The sequence below is a fragment of the Myotis myotis genome, unplaced genomic scaffold (assembly GCF_014108235.1).
Source record: "Myotis myotis isolate mMyoMyo1 unplaced genomic scaffold, mMyoMyo1.p scaffold_m19_p_38, whole genome shotgun sequence".
Classification (NCBI taxonomy): domain Eukaryota; kingdom Metazoa; phylum Chordata; class Mammalia; order Chiroptera; family Vespertilionidae; genus Myotis; species Myotis myotis.
The window spans coordinates 81135-99678 of record NW_023416344.1 but is presented as its reverse complement, the minus strand read 5'-3'; the positions used below and the strand labels follow the sequence as shown (position 1 = coordinate 99678).

General features: G+C 61.3%; 1 protein-coding gene across 2 annotated transcripts; it reads left to right on the top strand.

Annotated features, from left to right (window-relative positions):
- Positions 1-6: 6 nt before the first annotated feature.
- CD7 (CD7 molecule) lies at positions 7-3346 on the top strand. Of its 2 annotated transcripts, XM_036303847.1 has the most exons (4): positions 7-210; positions 1410-1736; positions 1959-2092; positions 2605-3346. In XM_036303847.1, the coding sequence occupies exons 1-4, from the start codon at positions 129-131 to the stop codon at positions 2710-2712; spliced, it is 651 nt and encodes a 216-aa protein (XP_036159740.1). In that variant the 5' UTR covers positions 7-128; the 3' UTR covers positions 2713-3346. The 2 variants fall into 2 exon arrangements, with proteins under 2 accessions (XP_036159740.1, XP_036159739.1); XM_036303846.1 differs by lacking the exon at positions 7-210 and having other exon boundaries at positions 331-1736; positions 2605-3345.
- The last annotated feature ends 15198 nt before the right edge of the window (positions 3347-18544 follow it).

Sequence of the window (18544 nt, the reverse complement as noted above, 5' to 3'; positions counted from 1 at the left end):
TGACCTTTCATGGGGCTCTGGGGCGGCCCCCGAGGCTCTGGCACACAGTTGGGTCTTGGACTGGGAGAGTCACTGCTGCTGCTGCCCGAGGGGCCCTGCGTTGCCCCAGCCGCTGGGCCGTGGGCAGGATGGCAGTGAGCGTGGCCCCGCGGCTGCCTCTGCTCCCCGTGCTCCTGGTGCTGGCTGTCGCCGCCGCCCCGGCTGCTGCAGGTAAGGCCTGACCAGGCCCCCTGTGGGCCCAGCTCCCCTCCTGCCGCCTGCACCCCTGCCAGGGGCGCTCCTTCCCACGCGGGTGGGCGGGTGGGGCCTGGACAGGCTGCTGGGCGCCGAGTCGCCTGGCGCTGCATCCTGTGTCTTCCCTCGGGGTCTGGTCCTTCCACAGGGAGCCAGCACCCCACAGACGGGCTGTCATTTAGCTTTTTGCTTTTTAGTGTGTGTTCTTGTTGCCTTCAGAGAGGCAGGGAGAGGGAGAGAGACACATCCATGATGAGAGAGAGCACTGGTGGGCTGCCGCCTGCACGCCCCACACGGGGGATCGCGCCCGCCACCCGGGCCTGTGCCCCGACGGGACGGAACTGTGACCTGGGTCCTGGGCTGACGCTCACCCGCTGAGCACACTGCCGGGCCTGGTTTGCTTTTTCAACCAGACACGCGGGCAGTTCTGCAGCAGGACAGGGAGACCAGTCACCCCGAGGGGCGGGGCGGGCTTAGCAGGCACCACCCTGTGCCCCCAGAGTGGCAGGATTTGACCGAGACGCTGAGGGTTGGACCCCGTTACAGAGGTTGTGTCGCCCCAGGCGGGGGCTCAGCTGGTTGGAGCATCGTCTCAACACCCAAAGGTGGCGGCTCGCTTCCCAGTCCGGGCGCGTGCGGGAGGCAGCCGGTCCGCGCTCCTCTTTCCGGCTATCCTGGGGACTGCCATTTAACTTAAAATTGTAAATTTATTGACTGACTTGAGAGAGAGCGAAACATGGACTTGCTGTCCCACTTACGCACTGGTTGATTCCTGTGCGTGCCCTGCCCTGCGATCGAACCGGGAACCTTGATGTACCAGGACGACCCTGTGGTCAGCAGAGCTACCGGCCGGGCCCTGGGCTGTCATTTGAGAGAGAGATGGTGGTGGTGGGAGGGGTCAGGGTGCCCTGCAAAGAGCCGGCTGCTCCGGAAGAAAGAAAGCCCAGCTCCAGCTGCCCCCGCCCGACCCTGGCAGGAGAGGCCACTGCACACCCCCAGGGACCCTTCAGAATCCAGACCTGAACCCCCCTTCCCCCCGTGCTGGCGCCTGGAGCAGCTTCAGGCTCCCATGAGGGGCCTCGCCTGTGGGGACGTGTCTGCGGCCCCTTCTCCCTGCCGCCGTCCCCTGCAGAGCGGGGTCTGGCCGGCGGTGACAGTGCGGGTCCTCCCTGCAGAGGTGAGGCAGTCCCCCCTCTACACGGTCACCCCAGAGGGGGGCTCCATCAACATCACCTGCTCTGTCCGCGTGAGCGGGACCCTGCTGGGGGTCCACCTGAGGCAGAGCCACCTGCCGGAGATGCGGAAGGTGACGTACTACGACGACGAGAGCACCCCCACTGTGGATGCGCGGTTCCGGGGCCGCGTCGTCTTCTCGGGGACCATGGACAACCTGACCATCACCATGCAGCGCCTGCGGCCGGAGGACAGCGGCGCCTACTTCTGCGAGGCCATCGCGGAGGACGGGCAGGGCTGGGGCGCCGGCACCACGCTGGTGGTGACAGGTAGGCAGCGCGCCCACCCTCGGGGCCACTGCCCGCCCTGCCGGCCAGACCGGCTCTCCCTGCCCCTCCTGGGCCGCTTCCCCCCACTCGGGGAGTTGTTTCCTCCAGCTTCAGCCCGCCTCCTCCAGGGAGCCTCCTGGATTTTGCCCCCACTGGGGAGCCCCCCCACAACCTGCACCTGCACCCTGAAGGCTCTCATGGACTCTCCCCACTTCTTCCCAGACACACTGTCCCCAGAGGCCAGCGCCTGCCTCGGGACTCAGCTGACCGGCTTCACCTTCCCCGTGGCCCTGGCCCTGGGCTGCCTCCTGGTCGTGCTGGGCCTGGCCGCCATGTGTGTGCTGAAGAGGAGACAGGTCAGTGTGACCCCACACGGTCACTGTCCCCGCAAGCCGGCTGCCCCGGGAGCAGGGAAGGGAGAAAAGGGGCTACGTGTCACCTCCCTGGGGGCCCCCAGGACCACGTTGGGAGAGGAACCCCAGGACTGGAGCCGCCAGGAGCCCTAAGGACTCAGGGGCCAGGATGCTCAGGGGCTGGGCCCGTCCTGGTCGGCGTCTAAGGGGTGAAGCCCGGGTGTGACCGAGCGTGCGTGTGTGTGCATGTGTGTGTGTGCGTGCATGTGCGTGTGTGCGCGTGTGCGTGCGTGCGTGCGCGTGTGCGTGCGTGTGTGCGTGTGCATGTGCAGAGCGTGACATCGGTGTGTGAGCCTGTGTGGACCTGTCCGAGGTGGGAGTGGACGGGGAGGTGGGCACCTGGGCCCCGGTGCCAGCACAGGCCCCTTTCTTCCTGACACGGTCCCTGGGGGCGAGGTCACGGCCATCCTCGCCCCCCCCCCCCACTGCCTGCAGAAACAGGCTTTCCCTTGCAGATCAGGAACATGTGCCCCGCGCGGGAGAGAAGCACGGCCGGTGTGATCTATGAAGACATGTCCTGCAGCCGCCGGAACACCATCTCCATCGCCAACCACTACCAGTGAGCCAGGCCCCCGGGCCACTGCCCCGCGCTGCTCCTGGCACCTCCTCCAGGAAGCTCTCCGTGCCTGCCTCGCACCCTCAAGGCTGCCCTGCTCACCCCGTGGACTGCCCCCGGCCCCTGGGAGCCGCCAGAGACCAAAGCCGCCCTTCCCCTCACAGGGACCAGCTGGGCTCAGGCAGCGGGCGCACCTGGCCAGTGGACTGTGTGCTGAGTCACCTGGCCTGACCCAGGCTTGCCAGAAACAAAGGGTTTCTCTCCTCCCATGGACTCCAGGGTCCCCTCTCAACCAGGCCTGGCTCCTCGAGACCAGGGAGCCGCCCCACAAACAGTGAGGAGGCGGAGTCCGCCGGGCACAGGGGGCTCGGCTCCTGCAGAGGGAAGGGCTGCGAAGGAAACCGATGTGAAATCACAGGTGCAAAGTCGGGCACAATAGCAAGCTGGGCCCTTGCAGGAGGCAACCCATCGATGTTTCTCTCTCCCCTCCTCCCTTCCACTCTCTCTAAAAATCAATGGGAAAATGTCCTCTGGTGAGGATTGGCCAAGAAATAAAATAAAAGCATCACACATGCAGAGTCCTGGAAATGGTATTTTTAAATTAATGACACACTCATCCGTTCTCTGTTACAAACTCACTGCCTTCTCTCTGGTTGCACAGAGCCCCCCACCGTCAACAATTTCACGCTGTGCACCCCTCAGGCCTCCTCCTGGGCCACCCCGGCCACCAGGAGGGGACACAGGCACCCTCAGTCCACCCCCCGCCCGGCACCACGGAGCTGGCCCAGAGCAGGGGGTGCGCCTGTGTCTGGCGGCCTCCGAGGGTGCAGGGAGGCGGGGGCAGGGGCTCGGGGTGGGGGTGGGGGGGGGAGGCCAGGAGCCCTGTGACCCCACGAGGGCAGCTGTCCTGCGGCTGAGGACGAGGGTGGCTGCGGGCAGTGAGTCCCCCGGACGGGTTCGGGGAGAGAGGGCGGCCGGGGGCCCAGGAGAACCATCGGTTCTGGACGCCCTGGCGGACCCACAGGGGTCGAGGCTGCCAACGTAAGAAACGTCCAAACCTGTAAGAATTTTCGAGTTTACTGGAGCCAAACTGATGACAGTTGCTGGAAAGCAAGGTCTCCACGGACTGAGAACAGGTGCCAGGGAAAGGCATGCGTTCGGCTCTCGTCTCATACGTCCGATTCGAAGGCGCAGACGGACGGGGCTCCCTGAAACCGCCGGTGAGGTCAGGGCGGTGGGAGAGAGCGGGGCAGGGAGACGCCTGGGCTGGACGAGAAGTAAAGCGGAGCCCTAGGCGGTTTGGCTCGGTGGACAGAGCGTCGGCCGGCCTATGGGCTGAAAGGTTCCGGGTTCGAATCCCGGTCGGGGCAGGTACCTTGATTGCATGTGGGGGAGGCAACCAGTCGCTGTCTCTCTCTCTCCCATCGATGTCTCCCTGTCTCTCCCGTCCCTTCCACTCGCTCTAAAAAGCAATGGGAAAGTATCCCCAGGAGAGGATTAACAAAAGAACAAAAAGGGAAAATGAAGAGAAAAACGCTTCTCTGATGCCGGTGGGTACCGGACAGTCAGCAACGAGCACTCAGAGGCCCTGGAGATGGTGTTCGGGACAAGACGGCAGCCAGGCTCCGTGGTCCCGTCCCTGGGCAGCGGTTGGCCTGTGGCCTGGAAGAGGGTGGAAGGTGTGGCGTCCGAGTTGCAGAGACAACAGGTTTAGTGACAGATGAACCTGTGGAGGGAGACCCGGCCTCCCCATGACTCACTGTCAGGGAGGAGGTTGTCAGGTCAGACCACCCTGTGTGGCTGCTTTGGTCTCTGAGTTCAAAGGCCGCCTCCAGGCTCTCCTGAACTTGTCAGGTTGAGTTCATGCCCCGTTTTTGTCCATGAGGCCCTCGCCAAGGCTGGCCGGCCGGGGCGAGAGGAGGGGTGCAGCCCTCGCCTTCGGGTGTGAGTGCCCAGAGTCCTGGGGAGGAGCAGGGCCTCAGCCAGACACTGGGCCGCTCTCAGACTGTCCGGGCCCCACGGGCCCCTACGGGTCTGCGGCCCCTCCCCCAGGCCTCTCCCCCAGGCCTCTCCTCGCCCGCACCCGTCTGCCTTGCCACAGAGGAGGCGAGGTTTTGTGAGGCTGCGGTGCGGCTGGGCTGGGGGCTGCAGTCGGGGTGCAGGAAAAGGCTGCTGGGCCTGCAGCACCCCCCAAGTTCTCACGCCCCCACTGGCTGCACATCCGCCCCCGGCCCGCTCAGCTCTGCAGCCCCATCCTCCAAGCCCGATCTGCTCACCATCACACAAGCTGAGACCACATCCTGAGTTCTGTGTCTCTCACACCCGACCCCATAAATCAGGCAGCCAGTGGGTAAGTCAGCATGGACCCCCACAACCACAGCCACCCGCAGGCCAGGCCCAGCTCAAGTCCCAGCCTCAGGCTCAGCCCCAGCGTGGGCCGTGAGCCAGGCCCTGGCCCTGCCGCAGCCACGGTGCCTCCCCCACCCTGGGCGCTGCACCCCGCTCGCCACCTGCACATCTCTTCCTGCCCCTCCTCCTCCTGCCCTGTCGCCTGGTGGAGGGAGTCCTCTGCAGATTCTCAGATCACCCCGGGGGGGGGGGCAGCATTCTGGGCCTCCAGAGCCCCCCTGGTCTCCCAGAGGACACACTGGTCACAGGCAGGTGGCCTCCCTGCTCAGAGGACACCCCTCGGCCTGGGGCTCCCGCAGCTCCTCACCCCATCAAGCCCCTTCCTGTCCCTCCGGCTCAAGCTGCTGGCTTCTCTGCTCATTGAATGTGTTCAGTCCTCACAAGGCCACAGGCCCTGCAGCCCCTTTAGCAAAACCAAACCTGAGCCCGGCTGGTGTGGCTCGTGGCTAAGCATTGACCCAGGAACCTGGAGGTCATGGTTCTATTCCGGGCCAGGGCACAGGCCCAGGTTGTGGGCTCCATCCCCAGTGTGGGGCGCGCAGGAGGCAGCAGATCCATGATTCTCTCTCATCATGGATGTTTCTGGCTCTCTCCCCCTCTCCCTTCCTCTCTGAAATCAATAAAAATATATTTTAATAAATAAAAATAAAGAAATAAAACCTGGCCCGCCATGGCTGCCCAAGGTGGGTCACGCAGGGACTAAGGGACGAGGGTCGCACTGAGCTCGGGGTCGTGACCTCGCTCTGCAGCCTCCCCGGGGTGTGGCCGGTGGTCTTCCCGCTTCACAGGCCTGGACGGGGCGGGCACTCCTGAGCCCGGACGCAGTCTCCGGTTTGAGCGGCCCACGCAGGCTGTGACTAAGGTCACTCGGTCAGCCAGGGCCTCGCTGTCCCCCGGCCTGAGACGAAAGGCAGGGACTGACTTGCAGGAGAGGGAGGGGCGGGTCAGTGCTGGGAGGCCAGTCTGAACAAAAGGAGGGCAGGGGCAGAGGTCACGTTAAGGAAATTCGGTTTCCTCCGGTCGGAGTGGATGGCGGACGCCAGAGGCACTTCCCACTGGGCCTCAGGTCCTGCCCTCAGGGTCCCCAACCCAGGGCTCTGCCCCCCGGGGCCCCGCAGCCAGTGTGGGGGCAGCGCCCGCATCTCTGTGCTCGCAGCTCAGAGCAATCCTGAGGTTTCCTGATTAAGGGCAGCACCTGCCTGCAGGCCCCGGGGAGATCCAGGCCCGAGCCGCCCAGGGGCCAGGGGCCTTTTGTTTTTTGTAATCCGCACCCGAGGATATTTTCCCATTGATTTTAGAGAGCGTGGACGAGAGGAGGAAACACAGAGGGAGACATGGGTGTGAGAGAAACACATCGATGGGTTGCCTCCTCCACGCGCCCTGACCAGGGAGGAGCCTGCAACGAGCTACGTGTCCTTGACCGGAATCGAACCCAGGACCCTGCGGTCCACAGGCCGATGCTCTCTCCACTGGACCACACCGGCCAGGGCTCCCAGGGGTCTTTGAGGGGCTCTGGCCGTAGCTGACGGGGCCGGGAGGTGCCTGTGGCCTGTGTCGTCAGCCCCAGGTCGGCTATGGGACCTGGGAGCGGCTCCCGGAGGCCAGAGGAGATGAGCCTCATTGGTGACCCAGATCCTGAGGCCAAGCCCACAGGCAGGGCCTGCAGCCTGGTGCCTCGGGGCCTGGGCTTCCTGTCTGCCTCCTGGTCCTTGGAGGTGGGCAGGGCGGCCACATCCGCCTCTCGGGCGCTGCTCTCGCTTCTGCTGTTCTCTCAGTCCCACCTCCCCAGCTCCCGGCCTCCACAGGTGCCTCCGCTGCCTGGGACACCCTCTGCCTCCAGGGCTCCCCATCCTATGACAGGCCCCCTTCCCCCCTCAAGTTGGGACGGAACTTCCTGCCATCTCTGCCTAGCACCCATCTCAGTGGGCCACCCCCCCACCCCGACCCTCCGCCGTGACCCCAGGACCTGGCCTGGCTGAGCCAGCTTTGTGGGGCCTGAGGCTTCTCCGGCCCGTCCCAGGGAGCCCGGGAAGGGGTCCAGCAAGGGCATGGCCTAAGGTGCCATGGCTTCCACTGCACACCCGCACCCTCCCCTCCACGCCAGGCCTTCCTGCATGCCCTCCCCGTCTGCAGGCCCAGGCCTTTCCCGCCCGCTGGGACGAGCTCTCCCAGAGTCCCAGCGCCTGGCCTCACCCGCCCGGTGGCTGAGCTGGGTCCTGAGTGGGGTCACCCAATGCCCTGTGGGTGCCCTGGGGCCCTCGTCCATCCAGGTGTGCCAAGCGGCCACTGCCTTCCCTCTGTGCCAGCAGCCCGGAGCCTGGGGCTCTCCAGGGGGCCACCTGCCCTCTGGTGGCAGGACCAGGCAGGGGCGGGTGAGGAGCCCCGTTCCTGTGACTGAGGACAACTGAGGCCCGAGCAGGCAGGGTGTGGACAAGAGGCGGAGCCCTCCCAGCCTCCAGGTGACTTCCCCGTGGGCTGGACGAGGGTCAGGGACGAACGACAGGGTCTCTCCTAGAGAAATGAGGATCCCCACAGCGTCTCATGGTGGTTTGGGGGGCCCCGGGTTTGGAAACTTTATTTTTTTTAATAACTTTTATTGATTTCAGAGAGAAAGGGAGAGGGAGAGAGAGAGAGAAACATCCATGATGAGAATCATGGATCAGCTGCCTCCTGCACGTCCCACACGGGGGATCCAGCCCACAACCCGGGCCTGTGCCCCGACTGGGAATCGAACTGTGACCTCCTGGTTCATAGGTCGATGCTCAATGACTGAGCCACGCCGGCCGGGCAAGTTCAGAAACTTTAAAAACCAGCTCGAGAGGTTGGGATTTCCGGGACCAGCAGGGCACACCACCCAGCCCCACCCCACCAGTCAGTGATGTCAGCAGCTGGAGGGGACAGAGGGCAAGGAGCCCTTTATTTTTTTAGCAGAGAGAGAGCTCCTGGAACTGGTAAGGCGGCGTGAGCAGGCAGGTCTCCAGGCCCAGGGCCTCAGGCTGCTGTCCCGGGCACACTGCTCCTTCCCCAGCCCAGGAGTGGGCACTGCCCTGGGACAATGGGGTCACACTGGGCAGAGTCGCCCAAAGAAGCCACCCTGCCTGGGCCCTGAAGGGACCCTGGAGGGCACTCGTCCAGCCCTAGGGCTGGCCCTGCAGGGGGTGGGAGGCTTGTACTGCCTGGTGGACAGGACAGTTAAGAAGTGTGGCCGGGCCGAGACCGGTTTGGCTCAGTGGATAGAGCGTCGACCTGCGGACTGAAGGGTCCCAGGTTCGATTCCGGTCAAGGGCATGTGCCTGGGTTGCGGGCACATCCCCAGTGGGAGATGTGCAGGAGGCAGCTGATCGATGTTTCTCTTTCATCGATGTTTCTAGCTCCCTATCTCTCTCCCTTCCTCTCTGTAAAAAATTAATAAAAAAAAAAAAAAAAAAAAAAAAAAGTGTGGCCGGGCCGGCCGGCGTGGCTCAGGGGCTGGGCGTTGACCTATGAACCAGGAGGCCACGGTTCAATTCCCGGTCAGCGCACAGGCCAGGGTTGCGGGCTCCATCCCCAGTGTGGGGCGTGCAGGAGGCCGCCCATCCATGATCCTGTCTCATCATTTATGTCTGTGTCTGTGTCTCTCTCTGAAATCAATAAAAATCTATTTAAAAAGGAGAAACTAGTGTGGCCGGCTGACCATGGCGGTGGCTCCAGGTCCTGGTAAAGACTCTGGGTTTGGAGTCTAATGTTATCTTTGCCGTCGCTCAGCTGACATTCCCGGAGCCGTCAGCACGCCCAGCCCCTGGCTTCCCTTCCCGGAGGCTGGCCAGGCTACTAATGCCGATGTCAGGGGCATGTCACCACGGGATCCTGCAGATCAGCGATGATGACTCAGCCTCCAGTGCAAAAACAGGAAAAGCAGGAGACCCCACGGCGGCGTCGGAGGCCCCGGAGGACCTCAGACCGAGGCAAGCCTGCCCCGGCCCAGCTCGCCCTCACACAGCCCGACCCCCCAGTCTGCTCCCACAGAAACATACTCTGCGCTCCTCCACCACCTACAGCGACGCTCAGGTACCTGCTCCCCTCCCAGCCCTACAGGACTCTTTCCCCCCAAACTCACCCCTCCCGGCTGGTTCAGGCCCAAAGACCTGCTCCCAGCCCCCGCCCTGCTCCCCAACTTTCTCAGCAGCCTGTGCTCTCAGAGGGAAGGGACCTGGAGGCCGAGGGGACAAAACAGCGCCGTTTACTTTTTTATATTTTAATTCAGATGACCAACTATTTACACAAGTAAAAATAAAAGGAAAGTAATTTTTTCATTAGAAATTCGGGTAAGAAGGAAAACAGAGAGCCTCCTGTATCCAGAACGTTTGAAGCACAGACCTCATAAGAGGTCAGAGTGCCATCCTGGGCCCTTCTTTCTTTTCTTTTTAAATATATTTTCATTGATTTCAGAGAGGAAGGGAGAGGGAGAGAGAGGCAGAGACATAAATGATGAGAATCACTGATCGGCTGCCTTCTGCTCACCCCCCGACAGGGGTGGAGCCTGCAACCCCGGCCTGTGCCCGCTGGTCCCAGTGTCTGACCATGTCTGTCCTGCTGGACTCGCTCATCGACCCGGAGTCTGGGACGTGTGTTTGGGACCTGGTCATCCGGGGACACGGACCTCCCATCACAGCCCCGGGTTAGAGACCACCATCCTCCCGTTACAGCCCTAGGCTAGACACCACCATCCTCCCATCACAGCCCCGGGTTAGAGACCACCATCCTCCCATCACAGCCCTAGGCTAGACACCACCATCCTCCCATCACAGCCCCGGGTTAGAGACCAATGACCTCCCATCACAGCCCCGGGCTGGACACCACCATCCTCCCGTCACAGCCCCGGGTTAGAGACCACCAGCCTCCCATCACAGCCCCGGGTTAGAGACCACCAGCCTCCCATCACAGCCCCGGGTTAGAGACCACCATCCTCCCATCACAGCCCGGGGCTGGAGACCACCATCCTCCCATCACAGCCCCGGGTTAGAGACCACCATCCTCCCATCACAGCCCGGGGCTGGAGACCACCATCCTCCCATCACAGCCCCGGGTTAGAGACCACCAGCCTCCCATCACAGCCCCGGGTTAGAGACCACCAGCCTCCCATCACAGCCCCGGGTTAGAGACCACCATCCTCCCGTCACAGCCTGGGGCTGGAGACCACCATCCTCCCATCACAGCCCCGGGTTAGAGACCACCAGCCTCCCATCACAGCCCCAGGTTAGAGACCACTATCCTCCTGTCACAGCCCCGGGTTAGAGACCACCATCCTCCCATCACAGCCCCGGGCTGGACACCACCATCCTCCCATCACAGCCCCGGGTTAGAGACCACCATCCTCCCATCACAGCCCCGGGCTGGACACCACCATCCTCCCATCACAGCCGCGGGCTGGAGACCACCAGCCTCCCGTCACAGCCCCGGGTTAGAGACCACCAGCCTCCCATCACAGCCCCGGGTTAGAGACCACCATCCTCCCGTCACAGCCCCGGGTTAGAGACCACCATCCTCCTGTCACAGCCCCGGGTTAGAGACCACCAGCCTCCCATCACAGCCCCGGGGCTGGACACCACCATCCTCCCATCACAGCCCCGGGTTAGAGACCACCATCCTCCCATCACAGCCCCGGGCTGGACACCACCATCCTCCCATCACAGCCCCAGGCTGGAGACCACCAGCCTCCCGTCACAGCCCCGGGCTGGAGACCACCAGCCTCCCATCACAGCCCCGGGCTGGAGACCACCATCCTCCCGTCACAGCCCCGGGGCTGGACACCACCATCCTCCCATCACAGCCCCGGGTTAGAGACCACCATCCTCCCATCACAGCCCTGGGCTGGACACCACCATCCTCCCATCACAGCCACGGGTTAGAGACCACCATCCTCCCATCACAGCCCCGGGCTGGACACCACCATCCTCCCGTCACAGCCCCGGGTTAGAGACCACCATCCTCCCATCACAGCCACGGGTTAGAGACCACCATCCTCCCATCACAGCCCCGGGCTGGACACCACCATCCTCCCATCACAGCCACGGGTTAGAGACCACCAGCCTCCCATCACAGCCCCGGGGCTGGACACCACCATCCTCCCATCACAGCCCCGGGTTAGAGACCACCATCCTCCCATCACAGCCCCGGGTTAGAGACCACCATCCTCCCGTCACAGCCCCGGGTTAGAGACCACCATCCTCCCATCACAGCCCCGGGTTAGAGACCACCATCCTCCCATCACAGCCCCGGGCTGGACACCACCATCCTCCCATCACAGCCCCGGGTTAGAGACCACCATCCTCCCATCACAGCCCCGGGCTGGACACCACCATCCTCCCATCACAGCCACGGGTTAGACACCACCATCCTCCCATCACAGCCCCGGGTTAGAGACCACCATCCTCCCATCACAGCCGCGGGTTAGAGACCACCAGCCTCCCGTCACAGCCGCGGGTTAGAGACCACCAGCCTCCCATCACAGCCCCGGGTTAGACACCACCAGCCTCCCATCACAGCCCCGGGTTAGAGACCACCATCCTCCCATCACAGCCGCGGGTTAGAGACCACCATCCTCCCATCACAGCCGCGGGTTAGAGACCACCAGCCTCCCATCACAGCCCCGGGTTAGAGACCACCATCCTCCCATCACAGCCCCGGGTTAGAGACCACCATCCTCCCATCACAGCCGCGGGTTAGAGACCACCAGCCTCCCGTCACAGCCGCGGGTTAGAGACCACCAGCCTCCCATCACAGCCCCGGGTTAGACACCACCAGCCTCCCATCACAGCCCCGGGCTGGACACCACCAGCCTCCCATCACAGCCCCGGGTTAGAGACCACCATCCTCCCATCACAGCCGCGGGTTAGAGACCACCATCCTCCCATCACAGCCCCGGGTTAGAGACCACCATCCTCCCATCACAGCCCCGGGCTGGACACCACCATCCTCCCATCACAGCCTCCAGCAGCGCGTCCTCTCCAGAGGCCTCCGCCCCAGGGGGGGGGTCTCCCCCGCGGGCGCCCCCTGCTGGCCCCGAGGGCCGCGGCACGTTGGCCACCTCCCCGCTGGGAACGGGCCTCGCAGTCGCTGGCCTCCCCTCCAGGGGTCGCCGTTTCTCCGTCTCCGGACTGTCCGTCCGGTGGGCAAAGCTGGTGAGTCCGGGAGGTGACTCCTGAGATGCCAGGAAGCGTCGGGCCCGAGGGACACGGACGCGCCGCCGGGCCGCCCGGACGCTGCTCCGAAAACACAGGTGACTGCTCGTCGGCTCGGACGACCCGCAGGAGCGAAGGGCGTGCAGCGCGGCCCGTGGACCCGCCCGCCCGCCCGGGGCGCTGAGACGACACCCACACGCCCCTGCGTCACGTGAGCAGACCAGGCCCATCACCGCGCAGCAAGCCGCGGCCTCGGCGATTGGCCAGGGCCGAGCATGTGATTCCCGTGGGCCAATCACGGCCCAGCGATGTCTGTTTAAGGCGGAGCCGGCTCTGGGCCCCGGGAGTCGGGGCGGGTGTGAGGCGGCGGCGCGGCCGGTGGTGTTTGTGGGGCGCCCGGCGGGGACGCGGGGCTGGGGAGGCGGACAGCCCGGAGGCCCCAGCACCGCCCGGCCCGCCCTCCCTGCCGCGGCTCCCAGGAGAGCGGCTTCGAGTGGCCTCCCGGACGGGCGCATGGAAGTCGGAGGTGGCCCTGCGGCCCCGAAGGATGCGTGGGAGCTCGAACCCGAGATCGGAGCGGGGTCCCTGCGCCCCACGTCCCGGGGCAACCTGGTCACGGGTGGGCCTGGGCCTGCCTTCCCCGCAGGAGCCGCCAGGTTAACGCGGGTCTTTGTTACACGGAGCACCTGCCGGAAGGTGCACTGACAGGAAGTGTGCAGCCGGGCGGTTGTGTATTTACGGTTGTGCAACCCTCACATCCAAACTTACCGCACTCATTTCATCACCCGGAAAAGAAACACTGCACCCCCCCGCGGTTCCTCTCCACTCCCCACCCCCCGCCCCAGCCCAGGCACCCAGCCGTCCACTTCGGTCCCGTAGGTGCGCCTGTAATGCACATGCTAAAAATTACGTCTTGTTCATTTGAAGACAAGTTTAACTGGGTGCTGGGTGCCCTGTATTTTATTTGGTAAGTTTGCCGCCCCCCACCCCAGGCGGGGGGCATCTGTCACTGACTGGTGCCCAGGAAGCCCAAGGGTAGGACATAGTCTCACCCACCCTTTCCCGCCGCTAGATTTCCCAGAAAATGGAACTCCAACAAAGCAGGCAGTCAGGGGAGCTGATCCTTGGCACCGCGGCACCGCCCTGTGGGGAAGGTTCAAGGGCTCAGGGTACAAGGCCGGCACAGGGCAGGCTGAGGGCGATTTTAGGTCTAACAGGCTCACAGGCCCCAAAGACCTTCTATGAGGACATCTCCCCATATCACCCCTCCCGCCACAGCCTGGGCTGGAGACCACCATCCTCCCTTGGTCTCTGTGTATTTAAAACAGTTCTGTTCGGGTGGTGCTTAAATCACAACCTTTCCGTGCTCCCCCTACTCCCTAGCTCTGGGTGGGGAGTACTTCCTTTGACCTGGAGGCCCTGCTGGGGGTGGGGGTGGGGAGGGACGGTGGCGACTGCCCCCCCCCCCAGCCCCCTGCAACGGAGAAGTAAACCAGCCTGGGCTCAGGGGCTTCGCCAAGCTGCCTGCCAGCTGCCCGATTCCCAGCCAGTTTCCTCCTTTCTCTGAGGGTCAGGTCCGCATCACACGCCTCGGCCGTGGAACATGATCGTGATTCACAGGTGTCAGGCCCTCTCTTGTTTCGTCTATTTATATTTTACTCATTCATCCCCCACCCTCTTCCCCTGCCCCGCAGGCAGCCCTTCGGATGGGTTTTGTGTGCACGGATTCTTTCCATCTCCAGGGATGACAGATTTAAATCCTCATTAAAGTGACTTCCAAGCGGGGATGATGGAGAGCTCTACCTTGTTATGGTAACAATCAGGAGCTGACAACAAAATAAGATTTTTAACTTTTTAAATAAACTTCTTTTAGGCCTGACTGGTTTGGCTCAGTGGATAGAGCGTCGGCCTGCGGACTGAAAGGTCCCAGGTTCGATTCTGGTCAAGGGCATGTACCTTGGATGCAGGCACATACCCAATAGGAGGTGTGCATGAGGCAGCTGATCCATGTTTCTCTCTCATCGATGTTTCTAACTCTCTATCTCTCTCCCTTCTCTCTGTAAAATATCAATAAAATATATTTTTAAAAAGAAAAAAAATAAATAAATAAAAATAAACTTCTTTTAGGACAGTTTTAGATGTTTAGATGTCCGGAAAGGTTGCAAAGATAGTGCACAGAGTTCCTATAAACCCTCAGCTCCCAGGGTCTCTCTGCCATCTTACAGAGCATGGTGCAATTGTTACAGTTCATGAGCCAATGTGGATACACTGGAGGCCTGGTGCATGAAATTCGTGTGTGTGTGGGGGGGTCCCTCAGCCCGGCCTGCACCCTCTTGCAATCCGGGACCCCTCGGGGGATGTCCCCCCGCCCATTCCTCTCACAATCCAGGACCGCTGGCTCCTAACCGCTCGCCTGCCTGCCTGCCTGCCTGATCGCCCCTAACAGCCTCTGCCTCGGCCCCGCCAAGGTGGCTTTGTCCGGAAGGACATTCGGAAGGCCGTTCGGCTGTCTGGTCTGATTAGCATATTACGCTTTATTATTATAGATGATCATCATCCACACCTGCTCCCAGCATCTCACTGGCATCTTACAGAAGGTGGTGCAACTGTTACATGAGCCAATGTGGACAGAGTCCCCGGGGAGCCAGGAAGAGCAGCCTTTAAGGTCTGGGTGCTCTGGGCCAACTTGGGGCCACCCTGTGCACAGTAGGGCATCGAGAATCACCCCTGACCTCCACCTTCCATGTGCCAGCAACCCCCCGGTTGTGAAAATGGGACACGGCCAGATGCCCCCCAAAGGCCCCCACCTCAGCCGAGACCCCTGGTCTCCAGGGGCCCCAGAGAGCTTTCCGGGATGGTGGAAACACTCGGATGTGCGGTCCAGTCTGGGTGCCCTGAGCACTTGGAGCATGGCTAGTGAGGCGGGGGACTGGGCTTTTACTTTCTTTTGTTCAATTAATTTAAGTAGCCAGGTGTGGCTGCTGGCTGCCTCCAGAGCAAATGCCTGTTGGTGCTGGTCCCAGCATGGCCTGCCACACCAGGCTGCAGCCTGGCCTCGCCTGCGCCTGGCCGATGGCTGCGCGCAGGCGTGAACTCACTTCCGCTTCCCTTGCTGCTGCTTGGGGTGCTCACCTCTGCCCATTAGTCACGGGCTTGGCTCTGAGCACCAGAACCTGAAAGGCTGCTTGCTCTTCCGGGCTCCCTCTGCTGCCTCCGTCCGGCCAGAGCCAGAGCCCGGGGTGATCCCAGCATTTTCCAGAGCATTCCCCCGCCAATGGCTGGGCGCTGGCTGTGCGGGACACACGCTGAGCACACATGAAAGCACACATGGCCCTAGACCAGTGGTTCTCAGCCTTCCTCACGCCGCGGCCCCTTAATACAGCTCCTCATGTTGTGGCGACCCCCAATGTCATTGTTACAAACTGAACATAACTAAAGCACAGTGATTAATCACAAAAACGATATGTCATTATAGATGTGTTTTCCAATGGTCTTAGGTGACCCCTGTGAAAGGGTCGTTCGCCCCCAAGTTGAGAACCGCTGCCCTAGACGGTCTAGCTCAGTGGACAGAGCATCGACCTGTGGACTGAAGGGTCCGGAGTTTGATTCTTGGTCAGGGCACATGCCCAGATTGTGGGCTCAATCCCCAGTAGCCAATCAATGAGTCTCTCTCATCATTGATGTTTCTCTCTCTCTCCCTCTCCCTTCCTCTCTGAAACCAATAAAAATATACTTAAAAACAACAAAAACAAGCACACACGCATGCTGCCGCTCACCCCTGGGGAGACCCTGCAGGCCCCACCACGGGCTTTACCTGCTGGCCCCTCCCAGGGCCAAGGCCATTCCTCCTCCTTCAGATCCCTGGGGGGCATCTCCCCATGGAAGCTGCCAGACACTGCAAACCACAGCCCTGAGCCCACGTGGTGCTGGTGGAGCTTGTCTTTCCTCCACAGGCCTTGCCCAGTTGGCGATGGTTGGCATGTCCATCCCAACTCCCCCAGACAAGGACTTGGCTGGCGACGTTTGTTAATGAAGTGGGGACAATAGTGCTGGCCTGCCCGTTGGCACGCAGACAGATCCAAGTGGGAGGGTGCGCACAGGTCCCGAGTCGCTCCGTGGATCGGAGCAGGAGGTGACTGTCCAGCCTGGGCACCATCAGCTGCGCTGCTGGCAAACGTCACCACTGCTGCCCGTGTGACCATTGGTTTCTCAAGTAAACAGTCGTTATATCAACAGCTAATATTTACACAGTGAGGACGTATTTCCAGGCCCTGCCCTGAGCCGTGCATGTGGTAACCCTGTTAACCTTCTGCACAGCCCGAGGGGTTTGGCGCTTTTATCCCCGTTTCACAGATGAGAAAACAGAGGCACAGAGAGGTTGAGTTGCCTGCTCAAAGTTGCACAGCTGTGGCAGAGTAGGGATTGAATATTGGGCATCGGCCTCCTGCCTTTAAATGAAGGTGTTGGTTCCACCCTGGCTGGGGGACTTGGTTGGAGGGTCGTCCCTACACCAAAAGGTTGCAGCTTCGATTCGATTCCCAGTCAGGGCACGTACGTAGGCAGCAGGTTTGATCCCCAGTTGGGGTGGGTATGGGAAGCAACGACTGACGTTTCTCTTCCTCGCTCCCTTCCTCTCTCTCTCTCTCAAATCAGTAAAAACACATCCTCGGGTGAGGATTAAAAAAAAGATGGTGGGTGGCTCCTCCAATTCTGTTCAGACGCAGCTGTCCCTTGTGCACATAATGGACTGAACCACTGTCCTTCGCTGAGGAGGGGACAGGGCACAGCTGAGCGAAGGCGGTGGACAGACACCTGACGAGGAAGGGGCCGCACGTGCAGAGGCCTGGCAGGGCGAGTGCCCGGGCAGCTGCAGTCCCAAACGTGGGCGCGAGGACCCTCCCTCTAAAGCCCAGCGCGGGGCCTGGCTCACTCCCCAGGACTGACCCGTTGGTTGGTTTTTGCTTTTTATTTATTTTTATTTTTTTAAATATATTTCTTTATTGATTTCAGAGAGGAAGGGAGGAGAGAGAGATGGAAACATCAATGATGAGAGAGAATCATCGATCGGCTGCCTTCTGCACGCCCCCCACCGAGGACTGAGCCTGCAACCCAGGCATGTGCCCTTGGCCAGAATCGAACCTGGGACCCTTAAGTCCGCAGGCCGATGCTATCCACTGAGCCAAGCCGGCTAGGGCTGGTTTTTGCATTTTAAATCCTCACCTGAGGATATTTCCCCATTGATTTTTTATTTTTATTTACTTATTATTATTATTTTAAAGATAATTTTATTGATTTCAGAAAGGAAGGGAGAGGGAGAGATAGGAACATCAGTGATGAGAGAGAATCATTGATTGGCTGCCTCCTGCAAGTACCCTACTGAGGATCTAGCCCAAAACCTGGGCATGTGCCCTTGACTGGAATCGAACCTAGGACCCTTCAGTTCACAGGCTGATGTTCTATCCACTGAGCCAAACAGGCTAGGGCATCCATTGATTTTTTTTAGAGAGAGGGGAAGGGAGGGAGAGGAGGGGAGATAGAGAAACATCCACATGAGACACATTGATTGGTTGCCTCCTACACGAACCCCGGCAGGGGCCTGGGATTGAACCTGCAACTGAGATATGTGCCCTTGACCGGGAATGGAACCCTCAACCCGTCGCTCTAACAACTGAGCAACCGGCCAGGGTGATCCGTGTTTTTTTTTTTTTTTTATGGAGGTAAAATTCCCATAACATAAAATTCACCATATTATATATTTCATATATTATAAAAATATCAATATATTTTTTATTGATTTCAGAGAGGAAGGGAGTGGGAGCTAGAAACATCAATGATGAGTTAGAATCCTTGATTTGCTGCCTCCTGCACGACCCACACTGGGGATCAAGCTCCCAACCCGGGCCTGTGCCCTGACCGGGAATCGAACCGTGGCCTCCTAGTTCATAGATCCACGCTCAACCCCTGAGCCACGCTGGCTGGGCCATGGTCACCATTTTAAAGTGTACAATTCAGAGGCTCTTGTACATGCACGATGCTGCCGGCGTCACCTCCACCTGCTCCCAGATGTGTTCGTCCCGGAAGAGGAGCCTCCTCCCCAGCCCCTCATCTGCTGTCTGTGTCTGGATGGGCCTGCTCTGGGCACTGCATATGCACAGACTCACACAGGTGTGGCCCTCGGTGGTCCGGCTTCTTCAACGTTTTCAAGGCTCATCCGGCTGTAGCCTCCCTGCTTCCTGCCTTCGCGCGGCTGAGTGGACTGGCCATGCTGGA

Excerpts from the sequence above, each read along its gene's own strand:
- CD7 (XM_036303846.1), top strand. The coding sequence starts at position 1,046 with ATGTACCAGGACGACCCTGTGGTCAGCAGAGCTACCGGCCGGGCCCTG. Across the intron at positions 1,737-1,958 it reads CACCACGCTGGTGGTGACAG|ACACACTGTCCCCAGAGGCC; the intron begins GTAGGCAGCGCG and ends ACTTCTTCCCAG. Across the intron at positions 2,093-2,604 it reads GTGTGCTGAAGAGGAGACAG|ATCAGGAACATGTGCCCCGC; the intron begins GTCAGTGTGACC and ends TTTCCCTTGCAG.